This window comes from Oculina patagonica, chromosome 3, assembly GCF_052425735.1.
Source record: "Oculina patagonica isolate OP01 chromosome 3, crgOcupat, whole genome shotgun sequence".
In the NCBI taxonomy this organism is placed as follows: domain Eukaryota; kingdom Metazoa; phylum Cnidaria; class Anthozoa; order Scleractinia; family Oculinidae; genus Oculina; species Oculina patagonica.
In genome coordinates, this window is record NC_135760.1 from 1865442 (window position 1) to 1878898 (window position 13457).

At 37.0% G+C, this 13457-nt stretch overlaps 2 protein-coding genes across 2 annotated transcripts in view; one reads left to right on the forward strand and one right to left on the reverse strand.

The window, feature by feature from the left end:
• Positions 1-2404, reverse strand: part of LOC144646084 (glutathione hydrolase 1 proenzyme-like) — a 10851-nt gene extending 8447 nt beyond the window's left edge. Inside the window, exons 1-2 of the mRNA XM_078505607.1 lie at positions 1754-2404; positions 1-270 (exon numbers count right to left, since the gene is read on the reverse strand). The exon at positions 1-270 is cut by the window's left edge and continues 41 nt beyond it. Of these exons, the coding sequence (XP_078361733.1) occupies positions 1-270; positions 1754-1911 (428 nt within the window). The 5' untranslated portion in view covers positions 1912-2404. The remainder of the gene's footprint in view (positions 271-1753) is intronic.
• A 3580-nt stretch (positions 2405-5984) lies between these two features.
• On the forward strand, positions 5985-13285 carry LOC144646103 (COUP transcription factor 1-like). The gene is made up of 3 exons (XM_078505628.1): positions 5985-7113; positions 7698-8267; positions 12727-13285. The coding sequence occupies exons 1-3, from the start codon at positions 6897-6899 to the stop codon at positions 12999-13001; spliced, it is 1062 nt and encodes a 353-aa protein (XP_078361754.1). The 5' UTR covers positions 5985-6896; the 3' UTR covers positions 13002-13285.
• The last annotated feature ends 172 nt before the right edge of the window (positions 13286-13457 follow it).

The window sequence follows — 13457 nt, forward strand, 5'->3', positions numbered from 1 at the left end:
CCAGCATGTCCGGGCGCTGTCTCTCTGAAATCGATCATCTCCGCTGACCGTTTGTGACTGTCGTACACCATCATGAATCCACCGCCGCCGATTCCAGTGGAATGCATGTTGATGACGCCAACGCATAGTGTGGTTGCTATGGCAGCGTCAACGGCAGAGCCCCCTTTCTTGAGAATGTTTCGTCCCGCTTTGGAGCACTCGGCATTGTCAGCGGCTACAGCGGCGTGCTGATAATAGTGCTGTTTGTTTGGTAGTTTAACTTTGGTTGGACTGTGGATTGAAAAGCCATAAGACGATTTCAATCGCAATGCATTTTGAAACTTCAAGCAAAAGGGTAAGTGTTTCCTGCGCAAATCTTTACCTGTGCATTATCGCAAATTTGATTCAACCAGCGGTTTTTTTTATAATACAATAATACTTGCATGGGTCTTCGACTGAAAAAGCCAGCTAAGTTTAGTCAAAATCTTGCAGACTTGAATGGTGACAATTTTTTGCGCAAGTCTGACGAGGAAGTTGCACACCAAATTGCACGTGTAAAACCGTTATTGCACGACTCGGAACTAGATATGACTCAAAACTTGAAGTCAACTGGTATTGTAGATGATCTACAATACCAGTTGAACACTGCACACCTTATGACTGGTCCCGACTACAATTTGCCAAAGGATCAGTGATAAAGTTTTTTTTGTTTTTAGCAACTAAAACTAAAAATACAAAACTGAAAAAAAACAACAACAGCATTTGATCCAACTTAAGTGTATCGAATCTCGCGCGAGCTACTATCTCTCGAATTGTATCTCCCGCAGGATCATGATGTAAATTTTGATTCATTACCACGTGACCAAGCAACAACCAATAGGAGCGCACGTTAAGTGCAACCAGAGAGGCAGTTATATAACACTTTGTGCTCTTTTTGACATGTTTTGACGAAGGTTAAATTGCTCAAACGTAACGACAAGCAAATGAAATACATTAAACAGTAATAAATTTATGACACTGCAGAATGGGCTAAAGTTGTCGCTCTCAATATCTTGCTCGACATCTAAATTCTCCCAATTGCTCGGCTTGTATTTCTTTTAATATAAGTTGGGAGAACATGCTGCCACATCAAAATAATATTCTTTAATTGATGAATTTCTCTATTCTCATTTACCATCTGCTTGGCAATGTATTAATATGGTATAGAGAAATAAGATATTAATCAGTACCTCTAAAAGCTGCACCCTTCCCGTCCCGCGCGCCGCGATGTATCTAATAAAGGTTAAAAAATGTTACAGCGAATCTAAGCAAATTTAAAACAGCGATGTAGGGTTCTTTGAAAAGGAAAGAATAATTCTCTGATTGTCTGTTATTGAAACAACGCACGTTGCATTTCAATTTTTGATTAAGATTGAAGGGGCTGTGATTTCAATTAAGTGTTTTGTTGCATAAACAGAGCAATTGATCGTTAGATAAACGTTAAGGAGTGGTATCATTCAAGGGTAATGTACGCTGAAAGTTGGATTCGCATGGAACCGAAAATGGTTTGCGATAATCACAATGTTCACCCCTCGTACAGATCAAGTATAAATTTTCGGGTAGTTTTATTTTTGACAGAGCTAATACTCAGCCAGTTTCAGATAAGCGCGATACAGATCTAGTATTCCGTTTGTAAGAAAATCTGCGTCGATTGTAAGACATAATTTTTGCGTCAAATCTCTTGAACTAAACTAAGAGATTTCGTAACAGAACACTGTTAACATAAGTTCCTTACCTTCCCATCATAAATCTTTTCTTCAGATCGCGTACAAACGGCGTATCCCTGAAGAGGTAGCCGGCCCCTGCCACAACCACACACGAGGCCGCTAACACGAGTAAGGCTCGCAGATACCGCCGTGATGAGCGACCGGTCGAACACTTCTTTTCCAACATGGCGACAATCCTTTGGGAAAAATTTCAGGATACGATCGCAGTTGTGTCCTCGAAACACACCAGTTGAATTATTTACCGGTGGATCAGTGAAATGAAACGGTTGGCAGAACTCGTTGTCCTCTGGTTGCTAAGTCACCCGTGTTAGGTTCCGGTACCCGCTTAATGTTTTGATAGCACGTGGGTGTTCTAAAGGACTTTCAGATTGGCTTGTTTAGCCCTCAGTGGAGAAACAGAGTCGCAAAAAAGACCACATTTCCAACGCGTCACGACTTACGACTTCGTTTGGGCCAAATTTGCGCGCTCATGCGATAACTTTCGTTCACTTTGATCGAAACCAAATTTTGCACGACGCAAGTTTTGGGTGGTTTGACCACCAACTGAAGCCAACACAAGTCTTGTTTACTTCGAGTGGTAAATTGCAGCGTGTGCGGTTGCATTGAAATGGTTTTCTTTGGCTACTTGTGTGTGCCCTTGTAACTTGCAAGTCCGTTTGACCACCTTATGCAAGTCTGAACGCAAATTCATAATTCAAAACTTTCGTCTAATAACTGTCTCCAATTAGCCAGGGGTTAAAGGTGCTTCAGCTAGGGCAGTTGAGCCTTTATTTTGTTCCTCGTTTCCAGATTCTTTTGAGCCAGCTGAATGTACTATTTAGTTTTCAGAACGCCAGTGAAGAGATCTTGGAAACGTGTTCGATGTTCTAAGGATTTAAAGGGAGCAACGTAAATGAAGATCGCTGGAACGAGGCTAGCTAGAAACTGGACAGACACGTAAAAACATGGTCCATCGGGAAACGTTCACGATTACTTTTAAAAAACACGTACTTTTTTCTGTATTTTCCTAAAAAATACAGAAATAATACGGAAAAAATTCTTTCTGTTTTTAAAAATACGGAAAAGAAATGTAGAATACTGCATGGAAGGTGCGCGCGTACGGTATTTACACACGGGTTGTTGAAGTATCAGAAATCGAAAAAGTGAGCGGAGCGAACGAGTGAGATTTCTGATACAAACCAACAATTTAATTTGCGGCTTTTTAATGGGTAAATCTCATGATCAGTACGTATGCAAGGAAACACTTTCTAAACTAGCAAGTACAGTACAAACCAAGCATTATTGCAAGCTATTAACGGTACATAACTCTAGTTTTCAATTCCTCTCTTCTGCTAGTTAATCTGTCCATATACTTTTTTTTCTTTTTTTTTTTTTTTATTTTTTTTTTTTTTTTTATTTTCAAGGCTTTGAAAAAATGTCGGAGCGTTTCATGAAACGTCGCCAAATGTAAGAGAGACACGAAAAACCCCAGAGGGAACTCGCAATCGGCATTCATGAATAGCTACAAATCTGCCACACATTTTGACGGTTTAACTCTCAACTCTGTTACTAACTGATAGGTACGTTCGTTGGCATCTGTTGTAGCAACAAAGCCTTGTTCTAAATTATCTGATCTTCCCGTGTTGAGCCAAAGCGAAAAGGTTTCCTGTGGGTGGAAGTTTGCTCCGAATCTTTACTTTGGGCAGACAGTGAAAGGGAAAAAATAAAAGAAAACTCTGAATCAGATTAGCGAAAATTTCAGTAAGAAACGGATAAAATTGTTTTCGACAGTGAGAGCTGCACATTGTAAATTGAATATCTCTTCGTCAGAAAAAAGAAACTAATCCAGTCTGGCCAACCAACAAATGCGTACCCCAACAAATGTTTTGATCTCTCCGTTTCAAATGATTTCTTTGAAAGTTAAATTTTTGAGGATTCTTTTCAGTTTGAATTTGTTCTCAATGTCATGCTTGTCACATAATTTTTTTTTCAGCAATAGATTGATCGTTTGCAGTCTCAGCTAGTACAGTCTTTATGAAGTATGACTGATAAACTAGGAACATTAAATTTAATTTTAACGTAATTGCTGACAGCTTTTCTAATAAGCGACCAACTTGGTACAGCATGTGGTCGCTTTCAATTCGTCTTTCGTCCATAAAAAAAGATCCACATATTATTTTAGCACTTGGTGAACGCAGCGATTTCAGTAAAGCTTGTACAGATCATCGCGAGGACATGTTTATTGTGGGACAAGAGCTTTTGAATGGTTTTTCGAATAATAAACTTAACTGAAAGAAAACCATTTAAGTGCATTGACTTTGTGGTTAATATTATTTTGTGATCAGTTACATGTAAATGAAAATGGAATCTATCTCTTTTTATTTTTTTTTTTATTTTCAGGGCCTGGAGAACTAAAGCAAGGCTTCTATCTCCTTTAACATATAATTTATTTATGTCCTTTTCTGTTCCAGGAAATTTCATGCAAACATAATTCTTTAGTGTCTGCTGGTTATAATCATAAACATAGTAACAAGCGCCCTTATAAATTGATCAGTGTTGTTTTTTCGATTGATAATTCACCAAACACGGTTTTCCTCCAGATCGAAACAATTTTAATGTTTATTTTTTTCGAAATGATATAATAATCTTGCTATTAACATCTTTTCGTGAAAGCGTTGAAATAATATGCTTGTTTCAATTTCGTGCGACAGTTCGCGATAATGGCGAGCAAAAAAACAAAGAGAGATTGAAACGGACGTTTGAAATTGAAGTTTATTTAAAGTTTGTTTGACTTTTTGACAACTTAGCTCATTAATACGTTTTGCCGACTCAAGCTGGGACATGCTGCGAAAGACAACGTACTAACCTTTGGCTAACTTTGCTGTCGCTGTTTTAATTGAAATGACGTTTATTACGGGTCGCATTTTCCACTCAGCGGGTTGAAAATCGATTGAAAACACTAGTGAAATAGACTCATTCAAGCGAAATGAAAAATTCGGAAAGTTAAATGATATAAAGTCAAGGTGTAGAATTGAATCTTATCTTGGGCAATAAATCAACAAAACAAAATTGTCCGTGTTTTTTTTTCTTTTTTGGCTTCAGTTCTTAACCGAACATCTTTTTACAGCTGGTCAAATTTTGCTGCTATTCTGCGCGTTCTGTATGAATAACAAAAGGAGAAAAGAAGATTGGAGGCTAATAGCGATTTAATTACACTTTGCACTTTTTTCTCCGCAAAACTGACTTTTTGGAAATGATGTCAACGTAAATAAAGACAGCTCGACGTTTCAAGACATTTTTGAAGACATTTGCGACAAAGACAGACAGTCGATGCGAAATGAAAATAAAAAAAAATTGAAATTAACGTTTGGGTAAATTGCGCTAAGAACGGCAAGCGAAACAAAGTTAAAACTCTCAGTATATTTTTAATACTCTTTCTTTATAATAACTCGTATTTCTTTAACAAGGATCTTTGGAAGGAAGTTAACAACATAAGAAAAAACACCACAGCTGTTTAATAACGAAAACTTTCCCGCGAATGCTGGAGAAATAAGCCAAAATATCCTCTGGGGGTATTTTAATTTGAAATCGACCCTTATTTGTCGTTTGAATCCAATTCATTTCACGAAGTATTTGCGCACAACAGACTTAAGGGCCCTTGTTGTTTTATTTTCAGGTCCTCGCTGAAGTTTGCCTTTCTTGTAGAGATTTTAATTGATTATAGATTCGTCTTTTCTTTAAAAAGTTATTTGTTCTCGTTTTGTGGTTCTTTGAAGAGCGAATGTCACTTAAAAAGCGAATTAAAAAAAATCGTGAGGTGGAAATTGCTTGTTGGTTAATTAAACACGCGCCGTTGTTATTTTACGTAGCAGACCTTATAAACCGATATTTCCTTGCAGCTCATGCGTTAACTGATTCGACAGATTGGTATGGAAATTTAAATATAAACACTAATCGCGAGTAAAAGGCGGCTTCCTCTTAACGAAAGGAAGGCCTTTGTTATCAAATGACATACACCTTGATGCCTTGATCGTGACTTTCATTTGATTGCCTTCAGTGTCGCCGCCTACACCTTTTTTATTTCATTGTAAGATCCGGAATATCATACATTATCTCGTAAAAAATATTGCTAGTACTTTCTGAAAGTTAACGCGTGCGAAAATTGCTAAACGCATTTTAATGTTTTCCTTTCTGTGGCGCGCGAAAACACAAATTAAATTCAAACAATTTATCCTTTTCAGCCGCGTAGTTTTCAAACGATTACTGTATGTTGCAATTCTTATTCATTGTACACCTATAGTAATGTTAATATCTGTTTTTGGTCTCTTTTAATCGCCCTGTTTTCATTCTCGATTCAAGAGACGTTTTTTGACCCTTCAGGAAACATTCTTTTTTCTTTCTTTACCAATACAAATCGCTTTTCTAGGGTTTTCTAACAGCCTTTATATCAAGTGTGTATCAAAAGGTGAAAAGAACCGATTTAAGTACTCTGTGAGCTTGTTTAAACGGAAGGCTGTTTCTTATCGAAACGTTTTGTTTAAAGAGCGTGCGAAAGCTACATCTGCGAATATTGTTTCGCAGTGAAGTCCATACAAAGTGGTAATCTTTTGCTCACAGCGTGGAAGGAATTAGATGTTACTTCAAAACCAAAATAAACAAGTTCTGTATAGCTTGTTAAATGGAGACTGGATAGGTTAAAGACCCCTTGATGTCACAAGTCATAAATTAGAGAAAGGACGAAAATAAAACGAGCAAACGTCAAGATTATTATGTTGTGCCGCGAAAGTCATAAAACCAAGCACATTAAATCGTGATTATATTAAAAAGCTGTTTCCTTATGTGTCAAAGCAGGCTTTGTTTAGGAACAGAGACATGCTATAAATATTCAACAGATACAGCGAAAAGAAAAACAGCGTTGAAGAAATAAAAATAATAAAACGCGCCCAGCGCACGATTCAATGTTAATTATTTGCCCTGCTAATCAATCATTTATGAGCCCTTCGTAATGTGACATGTGCCATATTTTTGCTGGCTACATCAGTACATACATAGTACATATATAAATTCTAAGGGGGCTTAATAGACGCTCTAGGTTATTGCTCGCCCCTTCAAGATCACTCAATTCGGCCGTGCTAAAGGTAAAATAACGATAGGCGGAGAGAAGAATCAGACATGGAAATCTGCGCGGTCTGTGGGGACCATTCTACTGGCCGACACTACGGAGCGAATACCTGCGAAGGATGCAAGTTATTTTTCAAGCGAAGCATCAAGAAACGGCTCTACTACACTTGCAGAGTTGCAGGGTGTTGCCCAGTGAATAAGAGGTTCCGAAATAGCTGCCAATACTGCAGGATGAGGAAATGCTTAACTGTGGGGATGAAGAGGGAAGGTGAGGCACAAAACATGTTTTTAGTTTTTTTATTATCGTATTGTTTGCTATGAGTTCCTCCCAGTTGGAAAATACGACGTTGTGCTTATGAAACATGCTTGTTAAATTTCTCCCAGTTAACACAGGCTAACTAGCTATAAAAATAAATTATGTCAATTGGGTTGGAAATCCTTGAGTAAATCGATCATTTGAAAAAAGGCGCTGCCAAAGTAATTTTCTGCATTTTGCTGTTCCTGACACATTTTCCCTAATTTAAATCAAATGCGTTTTGTGTCTTGACACGAAAATAGGAAGTTTCTCAAATAAGCTAAAGTAATCTCCACACAAAATTGGCCACTTCTTTTCTCTCCTAAACATTTAAATCGTTTGACAAAAAATGGATACTCTTTGGCGTTAAAATATTTACCTTCGGTCTAATTAAAGTTTCGTTAGCAACAAAAATTTCCCGTTTCTCAAATAAAGCAAATATTGCCTTTGTTATAGCCATGGGTTAATTCTTAGGTTTTCCGTTGGAATTATTTGACTCGGGTGTTGAATTCTGTTGCTGTTGTTAAATATAAAATGTCGTGTTGTTTTGTTTTCAGCTGTACAGCAAACTCGAGCGCACGATTTTGAGAAAGGCAGAAAGCGACATCGGAGACAGCAGATGAAAGGGGATGTGCGCAGAGAGGCCGACTTCGTTTCGCTGTCTGACTTTGTATATCATTTGCAGGCTGTTGAACCATATCAAACACCGCAGACGAAAGACCATGCAAGGTCGAGTCGAGAGGAAAACATTGCAAGCAACGACAGCGAAAGTGTTGTTCAAAAACTACCGGCGGAAAACACAACCGAAATCGCGGCCCGGTTGTTGTTCATGTCCATCCACTGGGCAAAAAACGTGCGCCACTTCGCAGAACTGTCGCATTTTGACCAAGTCACGCTGTTGCAAGAAAATTGGTGCAAAATATTCGTCATTAACCTCGTTCAGTGGGCTATGCCGTTCGAGTTAGCGCCTCTAGTTGCTGAAGTCGTGGAGAAAACACCATCAGAACACCTGGATAGAGTTCTTCACAACATTGGGAAGTTGAATGAGGTTGTTTTCAAACTTGTACAGCTGGGATTAAACAGGGCTGAGTTTACCCTTCTGAAAGCGCTGGTGCTTTTTAACCCAGGTAAGAAATGATCGAGCTTTTCGGCAAATTTTTTGTTTGTGTTGGACAGGTCTACAAGCAGTATAAGGAATCGAGCAACGCGAAAATGACTCAGTTGTAAACTGCAGCGCTACCTTATTTTTGTCGATTCAAATGACGCTTTAGAAGTCTAGTTTTCGTTTCAGGGTTGAGCGCAGTTAGGCCAAAAAGGAAAGCCTTAAAAATAACATGATTTTATAGCGACTATATGGCTTCAAAACCCGCTGCGTAACTTTAATATCGGCATAATCTGAACCTCGTCCTCGGGGTGAAAAAAAAGTAATCTTAATTCGCTCATGACCTCCTTCCGTTCATGTTACTAATGACCCTGCTATTGCGCATTTTATTTGCCCAATGGCGAGGAAAATAAAACACAAATGCAAATGTAAACAACGGATTTAAAAAACGCGATATCGTGTATTAATACAAAATGCGAAAGTGTATCGAGCAGTGTTTGTGTATTTTTTTGTTACTGGCGCGACAAATTACCGAAATACGCCTTTTTGTTCATTCGCAACATAAGCTTGATGAAGTTGACAGAATTAATTCTCAAAAACTTTCTTAATCTCTCTCGCTTGCTCAAGGCCATCTTTGTGAATTTGCAAATTAATAGCGCCACGCGTCTTTTGGCACTTTGATACGGAAAAAAAGGAAAAACAAATCTCATAGCTTAAATGTATTTATTTCATCGCGAAAGATCTTTTACCCGGAAGTGTGTTGCGATTTTTCAATATTCCGACCTTTTCATTCGAAATTGATTTCATGTCATTTCGTTTCGTCTGATTTCGGTTCTTTAGAGAAATATACTTAACATGTGGATTAGCGAGGCGTTTTTAATGGACTGATTTGCTTACAAATTTATTAAATGTGAGTCTTGAAGTTTTACACATTAATCTGATTCCTTGTATACAAAATAGACTAATCAGGGAAGGCAGTGTTTGACTTTGCCGAACGATGAACCCTTCCGCTCACGAGTTAAAAATGATGAATTAATAGATTTGTTACGGAAATGACAAAGATGAAGGTTCAACGCTTTCCGCAAACGAATAAAAACGATTATTACGATGCATTTAAGCCCAGGTGCAGCCTAGAGGAAGGTTTTTATGTGTGTTTTTATTTATAAAATCACAGTATTTTAACTTTCAGCCAAAAGTCAAAATCTTGCGGTGTCAAAACATAATTGTAAATAAAACTGTTTTTAAACGAATTTCGACTTCTCTTTTAACAAAATTTTTCAATTGTGGTGTATATTTTATGCATAAAAACAATGTTCTAGATTATTACTTAACCCAGAGTTGAATAAATAGTCATTTTGAAATTGATAATTTTGTCAAACTAAAACCAGTTGAATTGAAATCTAAATGAAAGTAGGTATTGCAATGAAAACATCCTTTTAATATATTGAAAGTCTGCTTTTGTTTAACTTTTCAGTCTCCTTTCCAAGTATTAAAATTTATTTCGTAAACTAAGTTATAAATTCCATATATTTTTTAGCGAATTTATCTACAGAGATGTCAAATAGATACTTGTATCTTTTGACGCGTAGTTCCCGTTGTCGAGGGAGAGAAAAGCGCGCGTTTTCCTTACTTCGCTCTACGATAAGTGATGGCAGACCGAAGAAAAATTGCTAGCGTGCCATATGACAGATTATCACCGGCGAAAAGGTTCAGGAAGAACCATCTTTAGAAATGCAAAACCGAAAAGTGGTCGACACTGCTAATATCAATAGTTTGAATCATGCAAAATTTGGGCGCATTTCAAATGCTCTTGTGGTTTGGCCTTTGTTAAGTAGTCTTGATTTCTCTTCAGTAATATTCATGATAATGAATTACCATCGATCAAACATTTCAACAACCCAGTTTATAATCTTAAAAATACATTTAAGAATATCCAACCTTTTTCCTTTGTCATGCAATTTTTCAATCCGTTTTTTCTTTAATGGTTCAAGTTGTTTTTGAACTTATCAAAATAGTTTTAAGTAGTGGATTTTATTTTATGACTTAAATTACTTTCCTTGGCTTTTCCCGTTTCAAGCAGACATTTTTGTATTTAATAGATTAAAAGGGGTTTTTAACTTTTCTTTTAAGAATTCTTATTCCCCACCAGCTAAAATACTTGAATTTGCACAAGATGTATTTTTTCATAGAAATTCGTTACAATGTCAAGAAAGCGGTTGAGGAGATTAAAGAAAATAATCAACTAGGGATATTGTCTTGATAGAACGCCAAATTCTCAGAACATTACAAAAAGAAGTATGCCAATATGTAAGGAGAATTTGTATTCGCTCAACTCCGTCTGCTTTTCAGTCTAGAGTAATATCAATTTCATTTTCAAATGATATTAAAATTTTAGGCGATATTCCAATTGCATTTCACTTTTGAGTGATCCGACGTTGCTGTCTTATATTTTTTTTAAGTTTTAAGCGTTATCATAAACTGTCGTTCAATAACAATCTTCTGCCATCAATTTTCGCAGTCGTAACAATTGTTGTTTTGCACAATTCTTTTTCGATCACTTCATTTCATGTTATGTTTTATGGTATTATTTTAGTTAGAGTTCTTCTCGGCATTACCGTGCGACAACTGTTCTTTTTTTCCCATTATTTAATCACTCGTAACAATTCCGTCAATCATCCAGAAATTTATTACGAAAGCAACCTTTTATCCATAACTCAGTATTGTTCACTGCGAGATATTGAACGCTGAAGTTGTCGCAAAAAACACAACATATACTTTAAAAGTCGCCTAAAGAATTGTTCATTTTTCAGTGATATTTTCTTCGTCCTAACTCTCGATTGTCAATTGCTTAAAAGCATAATTAAGGTAAACATGTTAATTTAATGATTCATACTAATTGCTCTGCATATAATTTACATACTTTATTGTCCTTATTTTCGCTCTTTCAGTTCTGCACACGTGTTTGAAAAACTTGTTTTCGTTTCCAAGTTCAGAACTCTTTTATTCTTTCACAAAAAGAAAACTCTAAGACGCTTTCATAATTGAGGCGAAGACATATTTTCGTCTTAAATGGGAGTTAAATTTCGTATAAGGTTTTGGTTTGTTTTGTTTAAAAAGGAAAAGGAAACTTTTTGAATTGTCAAAGCCGTTTATGTCATTGACCTTTGATTAGGGTATTTCATAACAACCTTAATATTTCTCAAAACAAAATTCATTTTTGAGAGAGTTAGACTAAAACTCCGCTACCTGTAACTGAATATAAGCGTAGTGGGTGTAGCCAGCTGTTAAGTCATTGTAAATATTGTATATCAAATTTCTTGCTTGCCTCTAACTTCATTTCAAAATTCCCTAAAGAGGACTCACACCACCTTTGCGAAATAACACAAAAATACGTTATTCTCTTTAAACCCAGAAATCGACGATGACTTTGACCTGAAGTGAATTACTATCGTTTTATTTCCAAAACAACTGAAATATTCCGGATTGTAATCAGTTCAGTCTTGAGAAATATCGTGTAAATGTCGAAAAACAAAACTAATTGCTATTCAAGCGCTAACTGACTCTACCCAGCCAGTTATAAGCACATTTTGTTTGTCTTGAATTCAAAGTTCACTCTCGAAAAGTTCTCAGTTTATTTAACGTCAAAATGCGACTTCTTTTTTCCTACAAACCAGCACATTTTATTTGTGATAAATTTTATTTTGCACGCGATCTTCCTTAAACGAAAGGTACAGCCTTTTTAAATTAAAAGGGCAAGTAGCATGGCATATTTGTGTTTAAATTTAAAATTGAAAAAGCAGGAAAACGAAACTGCAAAACAAAAGAAAGCAAAGGCAGTCCAAGTACTACACAATAGCTTTCATTTGAATGGTCACACGCCAGGGTTTCACCCTCAGACTTAAAAGTTGGAACCACCTTGTACTAGCATAATAAATGGCAAAACATAAAAGAACTGTTCAGTAGCCTTCATTCGAATGGGCACGTACAAGGGTTTTATCCCCAGGGGAACTTGAAACTTTTAAAAACCACCTTGTACGCAGTACAACAAAAAAGTGCTGCTCAAAAGCTTTCATTTGAATGGTCACACACTAGGGTCTTGTCCACAGACATGAAACTTCAAACCATCTTGTACAGCACAATAAGCAATATCTCAAAAAAGCGCTGCTCGTTAGCTTTCAAACTAGAGTTTCGTCCACTCATATTTAACGTGAAGCCAAATTAATTGACTTGAAGTTCGCTCCGAGAGTGAAAGGGCTACCTTATAATAATTCCGCCCCTAAAGCTTGTGGGCTTATAACTTAGAGTTGAAGCTACAACATCAGACAGCACTGTCAGTTTTGTCATCTTTTGCAGATAAAAAGACATTTTCATGTGCGACCATAAAGAACCTGTCACTGTTTTAAGTACATGGGTACGCCAGTATTTTTCATCAAGTCATGCAATAATTTCGCGTATTAACCTGCGTTCCTCTTATCTTTTAACAGATAACGACCAGCTATCGGACTCGGTTCAAATCCAAGCTGTTCAGAACAAGACACGGAACGCTTTAGAGGAATACGTTCGCTTGCACCGTCCGGAGAGTTCCAGTCGCTTTGGTCAGCTGCTCATCAAACTAACGTCCCTTGGAGCAGTCGAGCCCCAAATCCTTGAGCATGTATTCTTTAATAAACTCATTGGTGGAGCATCCATTAACAGTTTGGTCGAAGACATACTAAGAGCCAACACACTTAGCTCGCACGCTAAGAGCGCTGCTGTATAAACAGACAGAAAATGACTTACAAAACATATGTAGCGTCCATTTTTGGTAGATGACGGATTTTCAAGAAAAACATTTAACGTAAATTATGCCGCGACAGGCTGGATATTTAATATAAAATTCTGACACCGTACGGTGGTGTGATAAAAAGACAAGTTTAAGATATTTGTAGATATATTTGTTGACCTCATTTTCTGTTTAATTATTATTCCCTATTACTGTGGGAAGATCGTTTGCGAGTTGGCGTCTGCCAGTGTATATAGAATTAAAAGTTGCCTTTAGAGTTATTTAAGTATTCATTGTCTTTTTGGGTGACACCGCGCATCAGAGGTGAAGTAAGGTTTGTTTCTGAACCTCAAGGCTCTTTTAGTGGGTGCTTTAGGCTGGTTTGCGTAATGGGAAGTGACAAAGAAGATTGCCATTCGCTTTGGATGGAAATTTACCTGTAGACTGTCATAG

Bases quoted from the DNA above. Each gene is read 5' to 3' on its own strand.
- LOC144646103 (XM_078505628.1), top strand. From the start codon at position 6,897: ATGGAAATCTGCGCGGTCTGTGGGGACCATTCTACTGGCCGACACTAC. The intron at 7,114-7,697 runs GTGAGGCACAAA...TTTTGTTTTCAG, and splicing joins TGTGGGGATGAAGAGGGAAG to CTGTACAGCAAACTCGAGCG. The intron at 8,268-12,726 runs GTAAGAAATGAT...ATCTTTTAACAG, and splicing joins GCTGGTGCTTTTTAACCCAG to ATAACGACCAGCTATCGGAC.